This window comes from Enhydra lutris, unplaced genomic scaffold (genome assembly GCF_002288905.1).
Source record: "Enhydra lutris kenyoni isolate GAN:26980312 unplaced genomic scaffold, ASM228890v2 scaffoldscaffold83, whole genome shotgun sequence".
Lineage (NCBI taxonomy): Eukaryota > Metazoa > Chordata > Mammalia > Carnivora > Mustelidae > Enhydra > Enhydra lutris.
Genome location: NW_019154167.1, coordinates 1,968,657 through 1,987,764, shown reverse-complemented (window position 1 = coordinate 1,987,764; position 19,108 = coordinate 1,968,657). Strand labels below are relative to the sequence as shown.

Below are 19,108 nucleotides of genomic sequence, written 5' to 3'. Positions count from 1 at the left end.
TCTGGTTTAGGTATATGAAGTAAATCTACTCATGCAGATTTGTAATTTTAAAAATGGTATTTATAGCACTTAACAACATTTTGAAATAATTGTAGACATCTTCTTTGGTACTGCACCAAAACTCAACAAGTAGCAGTTTCTTAAACGTTAGGTGCAAGGTAGAATTTGAAACTGTATCCATGATCTCTTTGTACTAAATGAAAATCCATGGATCTAACTTACATATCAAATGGATTATTTATCCATGCATGTTTTTGTAATACCATACATTGGTCATTTAGAAAGTACTGGCTCACTGAGTTACGCAGATCTTACAGTGATTCAAGATTCAAGATTATGCTATATCAAAAAATCATGGTTATTTAATATCACCACTGATCTCATCAGAAAAGTCTAAGTACTAGGAAGTTGTCAAGTTCATGTGGTGCATAAAAGTTTTCCCAAGTTCTAATTTTTGCTTGAACACTTACATTTTACCATTAGCAACAAATGCTGTTATTTTTTTTTTTTCCTTGAAATGACAGGCTCACTTCATTCCATTTTTAGAGAAGGTCGTCCAAATACCCAAGTCTTAATCATCTGTTTGTCAGTAGTACTTCTAAGATAAAAAGGAGCTGTTTAAAGAAAAGTTACTTCAGGGGCACCTCTCTCTCAAATAAATAAAATCGTTTTTAAAAAGTCTATCAGGGGGCGCCTGGGTGGCTCAGTGGGTTAAAGCCTCTGCCTTCGGCTCGGGTCATGGTCCCAGGGTCCTGGGATCGAGCCCCACATCGGGTTCTCTGCTCTGCAGGGAGCCTCCTTCCTCCTCTCTCTCTCTCTGCCTGCCTCTCTGCCTACTTGTGATCTCTGTCTGTCAAATAAATAAATAAAATCTTAAAAAAATAAAAAAAAATAAGTCTATCACATTAACATCTATTTACAACTGTGATTTTAAATGAATGAATAAATATTTAAAAATTTTTCCAGTGTTAAAAAAATTTCCCAGTGTTGGGGTGCCTGGGTGGCTCAGTACGTTAGGCCTCTACCTTCAGCTCAGGTCGTGATCTCAGGGTCCTGGGATTGAGCCCCACATCAGGCTCTCTGCACAGCAGGGAGCCTGCTTCCCCCTCTCTCTCTGCCTGCTTCTCTGCCTACTTGTGATCTCTCTCTTTCTCTGTTGAATAAATAAATAAAATCTTAAAAAAAATTTCCCAGTGTTAATTTCTAGTATGGTAACTGTACATAGAAATAATGCACATAAGCAGCTGTTCTTTGGATTCCTCAATAACTTTAAAGAGTATAAAGGAGTCCTGAGACTAAAAACTTGGAGAAATGCGAATCTAGCCCTCTGGTTCTTAACAATATGCTAAACATACCCTAATGAAAATCAGAATAGTCCAGACAGGACTAGGTTTTTAAAAAATAATTCTAAGAATTGTTTACCTGTGAACATGACCTGTTATCTACAATTTATGCAAATGTGACCTTTGAATAGTGTTGCTTCTAATTCCCTAGTGTCTTTAATATGCTGTTTTCTGAGGACTCCCCTGTGCCAGAGATTTTTTGGTGCTGTATCAAATCTGAGACTATTCCATAAGGTGTTATTGTTTTCAAAACCTATAGCAGAAGTATCTGTGGGTTCAGGGCAGAAAGAAAGGCAACTTGCCATACTATGCATGGTTGTCCACCTCAGCATCATTTGGTGGGGGGGCTTAAAAGAATGATTATAGTCCCCCATTGGGCTCCCTGCTCAGCAGAGAGCCTGCTTCTCCCTCTGCCTGCTGCTCCCCCGGTTTGTGCCCACCCTGCCCCTGATCAATAAATGAATAAAATTTAAAAATTAAAAAAGAATGATAATAAAAGGTGATTTTAGTCTTTTTCACTGTCACCATCCCTCCCCCAAAAAGGTAATTTGTTAACAATCCAGAATGTTACGAACCATTGCTTTACCCAAGAGCTAATCTGTACTAATTCCTGTTTCATATCCTGCAACAGATCAGAATTTAACTAAAAGGCTAGTTAAGAGCATAAGGACATATTTAACGAGGTGTGCAATACCTATTTGATTCCAGTGAACCACAGAGCTATATTTCCAATACCTCTGAGAAATCATTTGTATGTCTGTTGAGGTGCAATGGTAGAACTATTTTTTTTTTCATCAAGAGAGTTGATGTGAAAAAAGCTAAATTCGGTTCATCTGTGGCTGGCAATAATCAAAAGGGGGCAAAAAAGTCACAAAACAGGAATTTGAAGGAAGATAAGCTAGTCAGGCTAGAAAGTTTACATAATTTTTATTAGTTTAAAAAAATTCCTCTTAGGATGCCTTGGTCTTAGGACCTTCAGTGTTCCTCTGTGAAATAAACTGACCTTCCCTAGTAGACCAAAGTTGAAATATGTTGACCTACCCTAATTGCTATAGGGGGGAAAACTGAGCCTTTGAAAGCTACTGGTGAACAAAATGAATACTGAGAAGTCCACGTGAATGAATTGGTTCCAGATTTTCTAATGGAGGAGATGTTTGTTGGACAATCATGTTGGAATTCTTCACACCTAGATCTTATTCATCCTATGTATAAGTGGACTCAGAAGTGCTGACCTCACTATATTATCAAGATGTTGGGCAGTATTGAATATGAGCTTAGTTTGGGAAGAGCTACTTTGGCCTTCAATAGTCCTTTACTAATCTTGTAAGTCATTCACTGCAAATATTCTTTTCTAATATTAAAAGTGGAATACTCGTTGAAAGAGATACTAGAACAGCATACCACACCCCCTTGTAATTTGTGTTTGAAGGCCACAGTGCTATAAGTGTGCCGTCATTATACTTAGAATAATTCATATATTGTAAAATTTTAGAATTTATTTTATATTTTGACACATTAGTATTTAAATGTGGGGGGAAGGTCCAGAAGCACAGAACTTAATACATAGTTTATACTTGAGAAATATTTGTTCATTGAATTTTTCTGTGTTCACAAATAAGTAAGAGTAGGCCAAAACCATAATATCATCAGCATTTTTGAAAGAAATGAAAGGGCTTGGCCACCAGCAGAAGCTTAGATCAAATTTCTATATATTATGAATAATAACTGGAAAGTGTCTTTGACCAGTAGTGCCAAGGATCGACACACTTTATTTACATTAACATTTTAATTGAATGATATTCTGTAAGAGTATAAGAGTTGCTACAGTTTATTTTATTACCTTTGTTCCCAAGATAGTCATAGGCAGAAACCATTATTCACTGTCGAACATTTGAAATTGGAGTATTTCTTCGGCTTAATTGTTACCTATTCTTAATCTGTCCCTTCTCCCAAAATATTTTAGGTAGCAGAGTGAAAATGTAAAAACAAACAAACCTTGAGCTAAATGGTGTTGTTAATGATTTTTAAGTAGCAAGTTCAAGGATTCCTGACTGAATTAAGTGAATGCTATCAAGATAACTGTACCCAGGGACGCCTGGGTGGCTCAGTTGGTTTAACATCTGACTCTTGGCTTTCGCCTCAGGTTATGATATCAGGGTCCTGAGATCTGAGGCCCTTTCAGGCTCTGTGCTCAGCAGGGAGTCTGTTTCCCCTCTCCCTCTGCCCCACCTGGCTCATGTAAGCTTTCTCTCTCTCAAATAAAATAAATGAATCTTTAAAAAAAAGTAATTTTACCCATATTTTCCCAACTGTGCACTCATATAGCCAAGGAGGAATTATTTACACCTTGGAAATTGGCACACACTACAAATCAAGGCTTCCTCCTTGTTAAATATTTGCCACAACACCCCCATTCTGAATGTATCTGATTTTCATTTTTACAGTAGAATAATAGCTTTAGGTTTCACTGTGATGTAGAAAGGTGGTGAAGAGACACTGGAGCCAAACTGCCTGGGTTCAGATACCAATTCTGTACTTATTAGCTTGTGTTATCCTAGGCAAGTTAGTCGATCTTATCTTTAATGAGATAATAGCTATGCTTACCTTATAGGGTGGATATGAGGATTAAATATGTTAATGCATGTAAAGCATTTAAGACAGGGTCTAGTTTATAGATAAATCTTATCTGGCAACCTCAATTATCCAGAGCATAGCCAGGATTCAGGAAGCAAACAAAAATGTCACTGAACAACCAATATAAATATCAGAGGGTACTTGCAACTGAAGCCCTCCAGCTCTCTTTGGAAGCCTGTTTTACTTTTCCCTTAGACCAAAGCTTCATTGACTTTTCAGAGTTGAAAGCAGATTGGAAATATAAAATTAGAGAGAGAGAGACGCTGTTAGTGAGAACCTACCCCCCCAAAAAAGAAATTACCCAAATGAGAACTCAAAAATAAGTCAGACTGGATGACTTCTAAGGTCCATTCTAGCTCCAAAAATCTGACTTTGGTGAAAAATTTTAACACTTTGGGGACAAATAAGCTTACCAGTACCATATAAAATAATGACTCACAAAGATGATCCACTCTCAATAATAAATCATAATCAGTATATCCTAGTTAGGAAAATAGGACAGTATAGATTACTTTTTTAAATGTTGTAAAAATTATTTGTGTAAAACTTTTTGTTACTTGGAAGTTTTACTTTTAGAGGATACCCAATTTCCTGACAATACCAGTTAAAGGAAAGCATTACTGTAGTTCATTAAAAGACAGTCTCTGTCCTTAAAACACTATTAATTTAGAGAAGGACTACAACATGCCAATTGAAACACAAAGCAAAATGAAGTACTAGATAAAGGTTAAAAACCAAGTGACAAGGGAACAAAGAGGGAACATTTATGTTCTCTCTTGGAACTTGGAAAAAAATTATAGGAGGCAGCATTTGAGCTGGGATTTGAGTAATGCACAGGCAGAGAAGGAGGGGGGAGTGTCAGCAGATGTAGGAAATTTTAGTCTTAGGGAACAGAAAGAACAAAAAGGAGAATTATAAAAAGTGAATGACAATAGCCAATACCATGTGCCTAGATGTGAGTGTTCATGAGATGGGGTTGTAGTGGAGATATATCAAACTGAAAAGATCAGTTGGGACCAGTATGGGACCCTCATAAAAGGCTTTCAATGCTAGGCCAAGGGGTCAGGAGAGACTTTAGAGCCAGAAAAGAGGCATGATGCAACCAAGTGATGGCAAAAGTCAACCAGGAAGGTAAACTCTGATGAAACTTTAAAGGACAGGGAAATATTGGATATAGAGTGATAAGTTAGGAGATTACTGAAGGAGTTCAGGCAAGGAAATTATGAGAACGTATATTAAGTAGGCAGCAGGAATGGAAGGAAGGATCTGATAATACACCAAGGAAATCACATCTACATGACTGCTTAGGTTAGCAGTGAGTATTCAGACAGGATTCTGAGAATTCATACCAGATGACCAGAGGACTCTGATACCATTAACAGAGGGTTGTGATTGGGAAGGGAAGGAGGAAGCAATTTTTAAATAGTTGCAAAGGTGTAGGGAGGAGGAGATGTATAAGAATGTTTCAAAATAGGTCTTGTATATGATTAGAAAACTGATTCAATAGATAGTTGGACTATATATAGCATATATGAATGTGAATTTGGGGCAATTGAAGCACAGCATTGTTCCCTATGTGTGGTCAAAGTACATTTCTTGACCGTCCTTGTTTTTTAATCTCCATCTGACCACAATGGTCTGTATGTTCCTTAGCATCCACCCCTGCCACCCACCCCATATCTTCCAAAAGAATGAAAACTTATTTCTATTAGTCAAAAAGTTTAGGACACATCTGTGATTTTAAAAGAAATCTTTAAAATTATATTCTAAAGCTTGAGTTTTAGAATTATCTCTACTTTCAAAGATTATACAGGTTACACTATTAGAAATACATGCTGGGTTGAATAATAAATCTTTATAACCAGAAATTTTCCTGAATTATCTCTGCTTTCAAGGATTATACAGATTGCACTATCAGAAATAAATGCTGGGTTAAATAATCTTCATAACCAAAAATTTTCCTGACAGGTGGCTTGTAGAGAAAAGACAAATAATGACAAAAGAGAATTGAAATAATATCTGTGCTTTTAGGGCCAAAGCTAGAAATGTAAAACTCCCAAATAAATAGAAAAATTAGCTGCTCTCTTGCAAAATAGCCAATTCTCTAGATCTGTAAGGGATATTTGGGTCATATGTTAATAGAGGAGAAAAATACATCAAAAGGCATCCCAGACTCCTCCACTTCCCATTGCTTTCAAGATTTTCTTCATGTAAATGAGAGTAAGTCATCAGTGTCTACCAAACTGAGTATCAGCAAATTAGTGAAGTTGTAAAAGGTTTTAACTGAAGGCTATCATATATTTTTAAAAGTGTCTTTAGAACCTTAAGGATCTGTAATAATACCCTATGAATCTGTTCTTTTAATTGGTAACTTCAAGTAAGATTATCTTGATCTTTCAAAGACTTTGGCCACCAGGAACCATAAACTTAAGGGATTACTCGGGTAGTAATTCTGCTATGTACCTTGCCATCTTAGGTTTGTACTCTTAATTTGACCATTGAAAGTATGAATATTGTTTTAGTAGTACACTTTTGTGTTTAAATTCTAAAGTCTATTACCTTACAAATTAAAAAAATGACGTAGTTAAATCTAGTTAAAGAGATAAAGCCTTTTAGATAAAGCCCACTGAGCTTGCACACGTGTGGTGGTTCGGTATAGGGTTGTGTTTATTCCATACTGGAGTTTGATCATTAACCAAGATTAGTACCTTAACCTAGTATCAGTGGGAGGTTTCTCTGGTTGGTAATCTCTAAACATTCAAAGAGCTCTATTCTTTTGCTGGAGATTATTGGTCTCAGGTTGTAGATACTAGAAGGAATATAAAACTTGATAAGCATTGGAATGGCATGAGTAATCTGACATTCTCACAACACCAGGAAAGATAATGTTTATCCTTTACTTTTCTCACAGGATTTACATAGTTGGGGGTAGAGGAAGGTGTTGAAGAGATTAAGCCTCTAGACTAAGATTTAGATTATTAGACTATTAGTCTAATTTCAGGCTTGACTTTCATTGGTGTTGAACCATACATTACTATTAATTTTACATGTTCTATTCATTGCTAACCTGATTAGGTCTGTACAAAACCTTGGAGTACCTTGGACAAATTTTATATTGCTTTAGAGGATATGGAAAAATGGCACATGTATGTGTGCACGTGTGCGCGCGCGCGTGTGTGTGTAGTATGTTTGGGCTCAAACATCTCAGATTACTACTTCCTGAAATGTAAATTCTTATACATTTTAGTAGTGAGCTCATGAGCCAGTCTATCACCTTATAAAATGGGAAAATATATAGTTAAGTATTTGTCTTTCCCAAATCTCAGATTCCCTCGGGTGTAAACCCTCTTTTCTACCATCTGGGGGACTATTTATCTTTAAGAAAGACCTCGTGTAAGAGGTGAATTTGACCCTAAACTCAATACTGTTGAATTATAGGTAGTTAACCTGAAGAGAGGGGAGGTATTTGTTATATGTCATAGCTTCCTTACTAAACTCTGAGTTCCTTAGGATCAGTAACCAAGGCTCAGCATGTTTATATCCCCTATAACATATGCATAGTAAGTGCCTAATAAACGTTAATTGAGTGAATGAGTATCCTTCCATGTCTCACTGGGAATACTGTAAAATCACTTTAGCAATTGGATTTTTATACTCAGAATGCTTACCAAAACTAAAACTGAATTTCTTTTCTTTTACAGGTGCAGGAGACATTGTTGCAATCATGATTGGCAATCTGAAAGGCACAAAAATTCTACAGTCTATTCAAAGAGGCATACAAGTAACAATGGTCATCGAAGTAGGGAAAAAACATGGCCCTTGGGTGAATCACTATTCAATTTTCTTCGTTTCTGTGTCCTTTTTTATTATTACGGCAGCAACTGTGGGCTATTTTATCTTTTATTCTGCTCGAAGATTACGGAATGCAAGAGCTCAAAGCAGGAAACAGGTTTGTAGTGGTTCTTTCTTCCAATCTAAAAATACTTTTTTAAAAAAATTTTATTTTTAAGTAATCTCTGCACCCAACGTGGGGCTCAAACTCACAACCCCAGGAACAAGACTCACATGCTTCACTGACTGAGCCAGCCAGGAACCCTAAAAATACTCTTTTAATTGTAATTTCAGTCATGCATTTTAATGTATTTCACTTGCTAGACAGTGATCCATGCATGTTTTATGAAAAGTGATAGTTTTTAAAGCATATCAGCTTCCATCCTCTCAAAAGTTTTATTTTCTGTAATTTGTCCATGGCCTTAATCCTGCTTAATTAAATCTTCTGACATCTCATTACAGAGCACAGCCAGCATTTAATTATATATGGGTGTAAATACAGATGTTCTTTTAAATTTTTTTCTAAATTACCAAAGCATTCCATGCTCAATATAGAAAATATAGAAATCAGAAAATAAAAGGGAGAAAACCGTCACCCAAACCCCATATAACAAAATACTGCAGTTACCACCACTGTTATTTTACATGTATGTGTGTGTCTGTTCATGCATGTATTTGCATGTGGGATCAGGGCTGGGAAGAGACTAGGCTGAATGTCTCGAGGAGGTGGCTTTAAAGATCTGATGGTACATGATATAGTGCCAGGCTCCAGTCATATATTCATAATTTCTATCATATCATGTTTTAACAACTGATGTATAGATAGGCACGAAGTACAGAATTAATAGAGCAAAAACACAGAAGCATCATTGAACCAGGAAATTACCTGTGGTTGTGTGCCATTGATCCTAGCACTTTTAAACTGTCTCCCATTCCCTTGATACCCTCATTTCCCATGTCCCATGGATACATCTTCAGTTCCTTTGGCCCTTCTCTGTGTTTGTTACACTTGCTGTCAAAATCCAACCCTGGTTTAATCCTGCTTCCTCCCTGCTCTGTGCCTGCACTTTCAAGTAGCAGAAAAACATTGACCTCAGCACAGACTGATCTCACTTTAAATTTATGACCACAAACTCTGAATGAGCCCTTAATGCTGCCAACAATCATACTACATATTCTTAGCTACCCTGCCCCCACTTTTGCAAGTAACTAATCATAGATGTTCTTTTCTCCTTAAACCTCCAGTACCTCCCCCAACTTTGCTCTCTGCTTATAGTTTGGATCTCAGTCCACTGAAGAAATTGAAGTGATCCGGAGAGTACTTCTCCTTGCTTCCGCGATAGCTACTCATCCGTGTGCATCCTATGTCTGCATCCTATGTCCTCTGCCCTGTCTTCTGTCACTGTGTATGTACAAACATGCTATTACTGCTTCCCTTTTCAAAAGAATGTCTCTTGACCCCAGGCCAGAAATCTTGGAATTATCCTTTATTTCTCTTTTACCTCTCACTTCCCATGTAACCTCCATCAGCAAATCTTGTTAGTTCTGCCTTCATTAAATATCCAGAATCCAGTTACTTGTCACCACTTCCACTGCCTCCACCCTGGTCCAAGCCACCATCATTTCCTAGCTCCTCCCCCTCTTAAGTATTCTCAACACAACAGAGCGTGGTGCTGTTTCTCCAGAATGCTCAGCAAGGATTTAATGCATTCAGCTGATCATATAGTGAGGGCAGGAATACATTTTTATATGTACTGAGAAGTTCCTCCCAAGGCAATGAAATTCTGGCCACTTATGTATTCTCTTTCTAAGAAGGAAAGGTGAACCCAATTTATTGGGGAGTAGGGGAGCAGTGAAGATTTCTATATTGAAGTTAATTGAATTTAGGAAAAGACTAGAAATTGAAATCTTATTATAAAACCTTCATAAAGATTAGACACCAGTATATGGTAATGAGTGATGGTTCTCTCAATGTTTATAGTTAATTACAGTTTACAGTTAATTGTTCCTCTCCTCAGAGAAGCAGCTTATCACGTTGGTGGCAGGTTCAGTCTGTTACTAGCTGTGGTCAAAAGGATGTTTAAGTTTCTTAAGCCAAGCCATTCAGTAGTTTCACAGTATGTTAATATTTGACATTTATATATTGTACTGTTTTTATCTTTGAGGTTAGAGAGAAATTTGTATCCAGTATGACTATTAAAGGTTATGGATACAATGGCGAGAGTGTTTGGTTTTACATATGTTCATGATGGGATATGTATTTCTGTATTCTAAGTGCTATAGTAAATCTGTCAGCATGGCATTAAACCCCATCAGAAAGTAATGATTTATAAAGAACTGATTGCTGTCACATAACTTTCACTGAATATTTAACTCTGGTCTCATCACTCCTTTAAGTAATTTTCATAGTTTATAATATATTTTATGAAAAGTTGTATAAAAATGGTCAAGAATAGCATTACAGTGTAGCGGGGTGACTCAGTCAGTGACTCTTGATTTTAACCCAGGTCATCATTTCAGGGTCATGGGATCGAGCTCAAAGTGCCAGCTTCCATGCTCAGCACAGAGTTGGCTTGAGATTCTCTCCCTCTCCTCCTACCTCTCCCCCTCTCGACCTCTGCTCATGTGCGCACTCAACATGCGCTCACCCGCGCTCTCTCTCTCTCTTCCTCTCTCAAATAAATAAACCTTTTAAAAAAGAACAGCATTAAAACTTCTCACCTTTTAGAGAAGGCTTTGGAAAGGGCCTCTTTACTGCATAGTGGGCTATATCTGTGTATCCTTTGGTGACTAAAGGATTAGATATATGACTGTTAATCCCTTTTGCTTATTAATATTTGAAAGTGTCACAATGTCATTTACATGTTCAGTTTTCCTGACTTCCTATTTATTTTTAAAAGGTATAGCTTGATACATGTGATGGTTATAACTAAATAGTTAACTGCATTGCTACCGTTTTGCAGGTAGAAATGGTAATGAAACTGAGTTATGGAAACTTGCCTTCATTAGAATATGAGGAATTCATTAGAATATTCAGGATTGTCTTTCCTCTGAACTATTATAATGCATAGTATATAATGTCAAGCAAAATGGTAAATGTATAATTATAAATTTGATGACCAAGATGTCCAAATATAATGGGTAGCACATAGTGGCCACATGCCTGATATGTCATAATACGATGTGTGAGAATACATGTCATCCCTGGGTCTGTGCATAGAAATCTTTTAAACAAATGAAAAGTACGAATGGGTTGTGAATGAAGGTAGCATGTTAGGCATTACATGGTGGATTTGTGTCCACACTGGGAACACCGATAACCTAAGACCAGGAAGATTATGGAAAACCTTATGGTGTGCTTGAACTAATGAATTTGGGAGTGACCACTATAACTTGACTCTGGCATGCAACACCCAGAATTTTGGTGCATGGTGCATGTATCCTAACTGTACTTAAGCAGTTAATACTCAGTGGAACAAGGCATATGTTTGATTAAACTTGGCCAGTGAAATAAAAGAGGGCTCTATGTGAAGTAGAACCTGGCCTAGGTGTAATAGAAGAAGCTGAATTAACTTTTAATGAAGAGTGACTTTCGGAAGAAGAGAATTTATTCTTTGAAATAGACATTGGAAGGAATCATCTGCCAGGAGGGAAAAAATGGGAATCCACTTGGAAAGAGGGTAATGACTTGATAATATGGTCACACAGACCCAATACATAATGCTAGAGAGTGCTAGCACTCAACACTGAGAAAGAGCATGTTTCTGACACAACAGGTCTGTTAACTATTCTACTACAAATGGAGGCCCAAGTACCCATGGACTAATGGCCTCCCATTTTTAGCTATGGAAGCTCAGGGAGAGCGTCTTTGAGACACATGCAGATCCCTAACCTTGTGGACATTTTTTGAGTGAAATTATAACTTACATTGCTGATCCTCTAACTTACCTTGACCAAAGGGATAGACCAAAATAAGATGAGCTAGTAAGAATAATATTGAATGATACCCATGTATTCCTCATAGGAGGGAGATGGCCTTCCTGCACGATAGTCAATAGGAACCTATAACTATATAACAGTGTGAATCGAGCCAAGTGATTGATTTTGTCCTCAGCTAATATGGAACCTAGAAATGACAGAATCATCCTTGCTGGTGATAACATTTGCCCGTAATAATTTCTAGTGTATGGGCAAAGAACAATTCTTCTAGGAAGGTTTAATAAACACTTCTGTGATACTTCCTGATTTATTTTGTAACCAAACCAAACTGTATCCTAACCATATTGCATATATGGTATAATGCTAGTATTGTTGGCAAAATTCAACTACCTTAAATAAATCAATCATGTGATAGTCAAATGTATTGGAAAACCGAACTGAAACCTCCAAAGAATATGATACCAATGGAGAGTGATTGGCCTGAGGAAGAATTAGATTTAGTTCCATTACCATATTAAATGGCTCTATACAGTTTTATCACAAAGTTCAAGTAGTCATAGAACAAGGAAGTAAACAGATAATTAAACTGGTACAACAATATAAAGATGTTTGAAATGGTCTTACAGATTGAAAGAAGCCTATTTATTCCCTTCATTGGCTTCTGCAAGTATTAGGTACGCTTGTGTTGTTCTTAACTGCACCTCACGTATAAATGCTGTACTAACTGTGGAAGTCCAAGTAACTATGACTGTTCTGATGTTAAAAAGACCTTGATCAAGATATGGGGGTGGGGGACACCCGGGTTGGCTCAGTGGGTTAAGGGTCCGACTCTTGATCTCAGCTCTGGTCTTGATCTCAGGGATCATGAGTTCAACCCTCTGTTGGGCTCCATGCTGCGCATGGAACCTACTTAAAAAAGACTACTTTGAAAGAAAAAGAGATATAGGGGATGGATTGTGCGGAAAGATAGCACAGTAGATCTAGTTGTTTACTCCTTGCTAGTCTCCAGGGGAACTGTAACGGGCCTTTGGGAATGTGGCCTCAAAGTGTTTTTTATGTTATTGATGATTTTGTTATACACACCTGGAGCAATGGACCATGTTGTACCAGCTTGTCATGCGTGTTTGGCACTATAGTCAAGACAGATGATACACCTATTTTCATTGTTGGGGTTCTGAGTTTCAGGCAATATGGCCAGTTGCTAGCAGGATTACCTAGTGACCAGCCCCCATCTGAGCCTCAGATCCTGAGACTCAAATTGGTTTCCTGGGTAAAGATATGCCACACATGTCTTTGTAGTTTGCTGCCAAAGAGATAGCACTCCTTTGTGGTCTCACATGAGGAAGAACTAAGCTACATTAATATCTTAAAATTTGTCCTTGAACTTTAAAGCATGACTAAAAATATCTGAAATAGTTCTGGTTACATTAGGTTTTCTTCACTAGTACTTGAAATTAACTGGAAGACTTATCAGGTGTCTGCATACTGTACCACTACCAATATATACATTTGTTATGGGGAGATTCATATGTATGTGTCTGTTCCTGTACAAATTTGAGACTTATTGGAACCTTTTACCAAACTATTATTTTGGCTCTTAGATAAGAAGAGTAGATTAAATAAATCACTCTCTTAGTAGGACCTAGTTGTATAATCTTTCTCTGACTCTCACTGAACGAAAGGAAGCTCTTATAATGGGTCTCGGGATTTTTTTTATATTCACTTACTCTAATCTTATATTTACATCACTAATTCTGAAGGTTTTGATTGTCTTTTTTGAAAAATGAAATAGTCTGAGTCATAACTTATCTACTGGGTCAAATTCCCCCTTCCCTCACTGCTCTTCCTTATAGTGCATTTCCTCATACCGTTCACAGTGATCACCTTCAGGCAAGTAGTCTGTAGTCCTTTCTATCCCCATCTCCATAGTTCCATAGACTTGCGGGAAACTGTATTATAGTCTGTACCTCTTCTTTCCTTTAGGAATGCTTCATTAAAATATTATGCATTGGTTTTTTGCTGAAAAAAAAAAAGATTTCGTTCAGGTCACATATATATGAACGGCCACATGACTCAGACATTGATTTTGTTCACAGGAATAGATCTGAGGAAAAGAATCCTGTTACCGTAAATCTTGATTCTGTTCTATAAACTCTGAGTCAAACTTTTATGAAAAAATTTTATTTTAAAAGAAGTGATAACTTCAAGTAAGAAAATCTGGTTTGCTTATATCCACCCTCATTTCTTGCTTTTGCATACCCTGCCCCCCATCAAGTAATTAGGTTTGATTACATGCCTATATTCATGTGGGTTTCGTTATGTTAAAAGCTGAATACCTTGGGACCCAAAACCAGGCTGACAAATCACCAGCCTGGAACATTTATTTTACTTAATTAGATGTAAATACACAAATAGACTAAGTAGAATATTTCTTGAGTTTACAATTTAAAAATTGAACATTGTAATATAGGATAAGAAGTGGCTTGACCTTTTTTCAGCCCAAATAAAGTCTCACTCAGAACTAAGAAAACTATGTAGCCAAGATTCTTCAGTGACTAGAATGATCACAGCTTTTCAATAGAGTAATGACATTAAGCTTCTGTTAAGAAAACTGTCCGACCACCAAGCTTTTTTGAATTAGTCTTCAAGTCTCTTGCCAAATATTCTTATATCAGGTGTCTCTTTGGATTGGAGAGGAGGCAGGGAGAGTCTCTTGATATAAAATACTTGCTTAAAAAAGTTCCCCAAATCACAGTAAGTAGCAAATTTAAGAAGGATCTGAAGATTGTATAGTAGCTGACTTTGAGGTTTTTGGCTTTTTTTCTTATTTCTTTCATTTATCTTCTTCACAAGGAATGTGAATCCTTTTAAAGGCTTCTTTGCTATTACACAATGAAGGCAGTGTACTGTAGTGGAGAGATCATGGACTTTAAAGCCAGATAGAACCTGGGCTTGAATTGAATCACAGCTCTGCAACTAACCAGCTGCCTGGACTTTAGTCAAGCTTCTGAACCTTTTCTTGTCTATAAAACTTGGATATTAAAATACCTATTCCATAAGGTTGTTAATGATTAAACAAGATGACACATGGAAAAGCTTAGGGTTGATCATGACCATGGTGGGGGCCAATATCTATTCCCTAAACCTTTGTTTCTCCAGATTTTGTGGGGTAGAGGCTTTTAATGAGTTCAACTGTGAGTTGGATGAGAAAATCATGAAAATCTATTTTGATTTCTAAATTCAGAAACTATTCTTTGAGCAACTACTAGGCTCTATAGGAAATTTTTAAAAAATGGTTATGGCAGTCCTCCAGCTACTCGCAATCTAGTAGGAGAGAAAGACATGTGAATGGTACAATTACAGAATATGATAAGAAGTAGAGGGGCGCCTGGATGGCTACGTTGGTTAAGCAGCTGCTTTTGGCTCTAGTTATGATCCCGGGGTCCTGGAATCGAGCTTCACTGGCTCCCTGCTTTGCAGGGAGTCTGTTTATCCACCACCCCACCCCACACCTGCTCCTCCTCCCACTTGTGTGCGCACACACTCTTTCTCTCTCTCAAATACTAAATATGTTTTTTTAAAAAGAGGTAGAAACAATGTGCTATTGGAATTTATAAGGTAGGAGGGAATTCTGAAATGGTGGCAAGGCATCGAAAAATTGTCCAATGTAATTTGTGTGACAAACTAGATATATGCTTGAAGTTCTGTTTTTAAAGACTAAAATAGAAATTACAGTTTGCGGGGCACCTGGGTGGCTCAGTGGGTTAAGCCTCTGCCTTCGGCTCAAGTCATGATCTCAGGGTTCTGGGATCGAGCCCCGCATCAGGCTCTCTGCTCAGTGGGGAGCCTGCCTCCCCCTCTCTCTCTGCCTGCCTCCCTGCCTACTTGTGTTCTCTCTCTCTGTCAAATAAATAAAATCTTTTTTAAAAAAAAGGAAAAAAAGAAATTACGGTTTGCTTTGGGACACATTTTTTTTTTTTTAATGTAGAGGCATATTTGGGCACCCAGAAGTATGATTTAAGTAATATATCCAAACATAGGGGCGCCTGGGTGTCTCAGTGGTTAAAGCCTCTGCCTTCGGCTCAGGTCATGATCTCAGGGTCCTGGGATCGAGTCCCGCATCGGGCTCTCTGCTCAGCGGGGAGCCTGCCTCCTCCTCCTGTCTCTCTCTGCCTGCCTCCCTGCCTACTTGTGATCTGTCTGTCAAATAAAAATTAAAAAAAAAATATATCCAAACATATGTATTTAATATAAACTGCTTAATCTTAATGTTCTCATATTTCAGTTTTTAGAGGAATGAAGGCATCTTGGAAACTCTTGCTATCAGTGTGACATTGAACTATTTTGAGTACTAATGGCAGCCTTGTGAGTGATCTTCAGTCAAGCTCTAAAAACACAGTTTGTGCTTCTCTCCAAAATCATGTGTCTCACATCCATATTTAAAGAAAATGTCTTTGCTTTTCTTTATAAAAGTTCAGTAGGAGTTATTGGAATTACCTGAATTTCCTTTTGAAGGGCTTTTTTTTGTTTTTAATTCCAAAGCTGCTTTGTTAAACATTGGTTTATACTATGATGAAACTCTTTTCGAGATCCTTCAAAATCAAGTCCCTTGCCTAGGATCGTCTGGCGTCTTGAATTTTGCCCTGTGTTTTTATATCCTCCTGCCTCTTTTTTTTAAGCATTGGTCTTTTTTTTTTTTTTTAAGCATTGGTCTTAATGTGAGTTCTATTCTCATAATCTCATAAGACTTGGACATTACATTTCAAGCTTGCCTTTGAGCCCAAGCCTCAAATTTGCATTAGTCTTGCATATAATTAAACAAAGTTATATATTTCACAATCATTCCTAATAAATTAATAAGCGCTAGCACTGGAGACTCAGGCACTTATGTTGTGTTGAATATCTTGGAATGAGAAATCAGATTACGTAGACTCAAGTAAATACACTAGAGATGTATCACTTCTTATGCATACAGTTCCCCAGCTGTGTCACAGTTTGTTTAATCAGAAGTGCTCTAAAGACAAAGTGCAAAATGATTGTCAAAGATTTCCTATCAACTGCATTTTTTTCTTTTCTTTTCCTGTTTTTCTTCTTGCCTCCTTTTTTTTTTTTTCTTTTTTAACCATTTGCAGTTTTCACATCTAGGTTTCTAAATAGCTCATCTCTATGTGAAAAGAAAGTACTGATGTTTGGAAGTCTAGGCCAGGGCCAGGACCCTTAGGCATACTGGTTATTCACTATAAGGACTGGCCACAATTTCACAGATTATAGAATCCAGGAGTTGGAAAAACTTCAAAAGGTAGCCGAATTACAGATGTTTTGTCTGGGAATCTTGAAGGATGAAGAGCAGAGTCCCAGTAACAGCTCTGTCATTTAGAGGCTGTGTGCCCTTTGGAATGAGTTATTTAACTTAGCCAAACTACCATTTGCTCATCTCTAAAATGGTAGTATTATCTCCTTCAGGGGGTTGTTAGGACTAAATGAGTCCAATTTTTTTTTAAGATTTGATGTCTATTAAGACATCAAAAACAATTTTAAATTATAAAATAACTGCATAAAATAAAGAAGTAGTACTAGCTTCCTGGTGCAAGCCACAGTGAAAGAAAAAAAGAAACGAAGAAAGAAAAGATGCTACCTTGATATTAGGGGAAGGAACACTTAACTCCAGGTGTTAGTGGGACTGACGCTAACCAACTCTGAGGTTTTGAGCAAGGCTGTCTTCCACTGTAGGCATCAGTTTTCTTTTTTTTTTTTTTTTAAAGATTTTATTTATTTATTTGACAGACAGAGATCACAAGCAGGCAGAGAGAGAGGTGGGAAGCAGGCTCCCCACCGAGCAGAGAGCCTGATGCAGGGCTCAATCCTAGGACCCTGGGATCACAAGGACCTGAGCCGAAAGCAGAGCCCTTAACCCACTGAGCCACCCAGGCGCCCCGACATCAGTTTTCTTATCTGCCAGATTAGGTATCAGGCTAGGTGAATTCTTTTTTTTTAAGATTTTTATTTATTTATTTGACAGATCACAAGTAGGCAGAGAGGCAGGCAGAGAGAGAGAGGAAGGGAAGCAGGCTCCCTGCTGAGCAGAGAACCCAATGCGGGGCTCGATCCCAGGACCCTGAGATCATGACCTGAGCTGAAGGCAGAGGCTTAACCCACTGAGCCGCCCAGGCGCCCCAGGCTAGGTGAATTCCAAGAGTTCTTCCAGCTCTAAAGATCCTAAGTGTACTTCCTTTCATTGTCCCTCTATTATTTACTTATGATGCAAATAACAGAACAGAAAACTCGTGTGCATAAAATAAGGTACCATTGTTGAATTGCCCTTTTTATTTATTTATTTATTTTTTAATTTTAAATTTTTAATTTTTTATAAACATATATTTTTCTCCCCAGGGGTACAGGTCTGTGAATCGCCAGGTTTACACACTTCACAGCACTCACCATAGCACATACTGAATTGCCCTTTTTAAAGATTTTATTTATTTGAGAGAAAGAAAGAGAGTGAGCACAGAGGGAGAGGGAGAGGGAGAAGCAGACTCCCCCTAGAGTGGAGAGCTTGACATGACACTGGGTTCCATCCCAGGACCCTGAGATCATGACCTGAGCTGAAGGCAGACGCTTACCCGATTGAGCCACCCAGGTGCCCCTGAATTGCCCTTTTGCGTTAACTCACATTTAAGTCCCAAAGTGGGAGTGAAAGGTCTCAATTAGCATCTTTTCCTTCAAAGAACTAGCTAGGCCTTCCTATTTAACTTTCTGTTAAGCTATTTCTGCTCATCAAGTAAGAATCTAAGAAGTTTCTGCTATTTCTGAGTCAGCAAAGTAATAGTTTGTTAATCTCCTTGGCATTAAGCTAAATACCTTTCACAAAATGGTATATAGGAGGCAGGTTGGGGCATTAAGGATTTTCCTCATATACCTATACCCATGGATTATTCCCTTCCAACGTACATTTGCTACAGATGTATATAAACAGGTTACAAAAACATGTTACGCTTATTGGTGAATAGTAGTTTATATTTTCGTTTTTTAAAAGATTTATTAGAGGGGCGCCTGGGTGGCTTAGTGGGTTAAAGCCTCTGCCTTCGGCTCAGGTCATGATCCCAGGGTCCTGGGATCGAGCCCCGCATCAGGCTCTCTGCTCAGCAGGGAGTCTGCTTCTCCCTCTCTCTCTGCCTGCTGCTCTGCCTACTTGTGATCTCTATCAAATAAATCTTTAAAAAAATAAAGATTTATTAGAGAGAGAGTGAGAGAGATGGAAGAAGGTCAGAGGGAGAAGCAGACTCCCCATGGAGCTGGGAGCCTGATGCGGGACTCAATCCCAGGACTCCAGGATCATGACCTGAGCCAAAGGCAGTTGCTTA

At 37.9% G+C, this 19,108-nt stretch overlaps 1 protein-coding gene across 3 annotated transcripts in view; it reads left to right on the top strand.

The window, feature by feature from the left end:
- Nucleotides 1–19,108, top strand: part of LOC111161299 (ring finger protein 128, E3 ubiquitin protein ligase) — a 100,571-nt gene that overhangs the window by 56,781 nt on the left and 24,682 nt on the right. For 2 of the 3 annotated variants that reach the window (XM_022524881.1, XM_022524882.1), the window contains exon 2: nucleotides 7,679–7,926. In XM_022524881.1, coding sequence (XP_022380589.1) covers nucleotides 7,679–7,926 — 248 coding nt within the window. The remainder of the gene's footprint in view (nucleotides 1–7,678; nucleotides 7,927–19,108) is intronic. The other variant, XM_022524883.1, reaches the window with a different exon arrangement.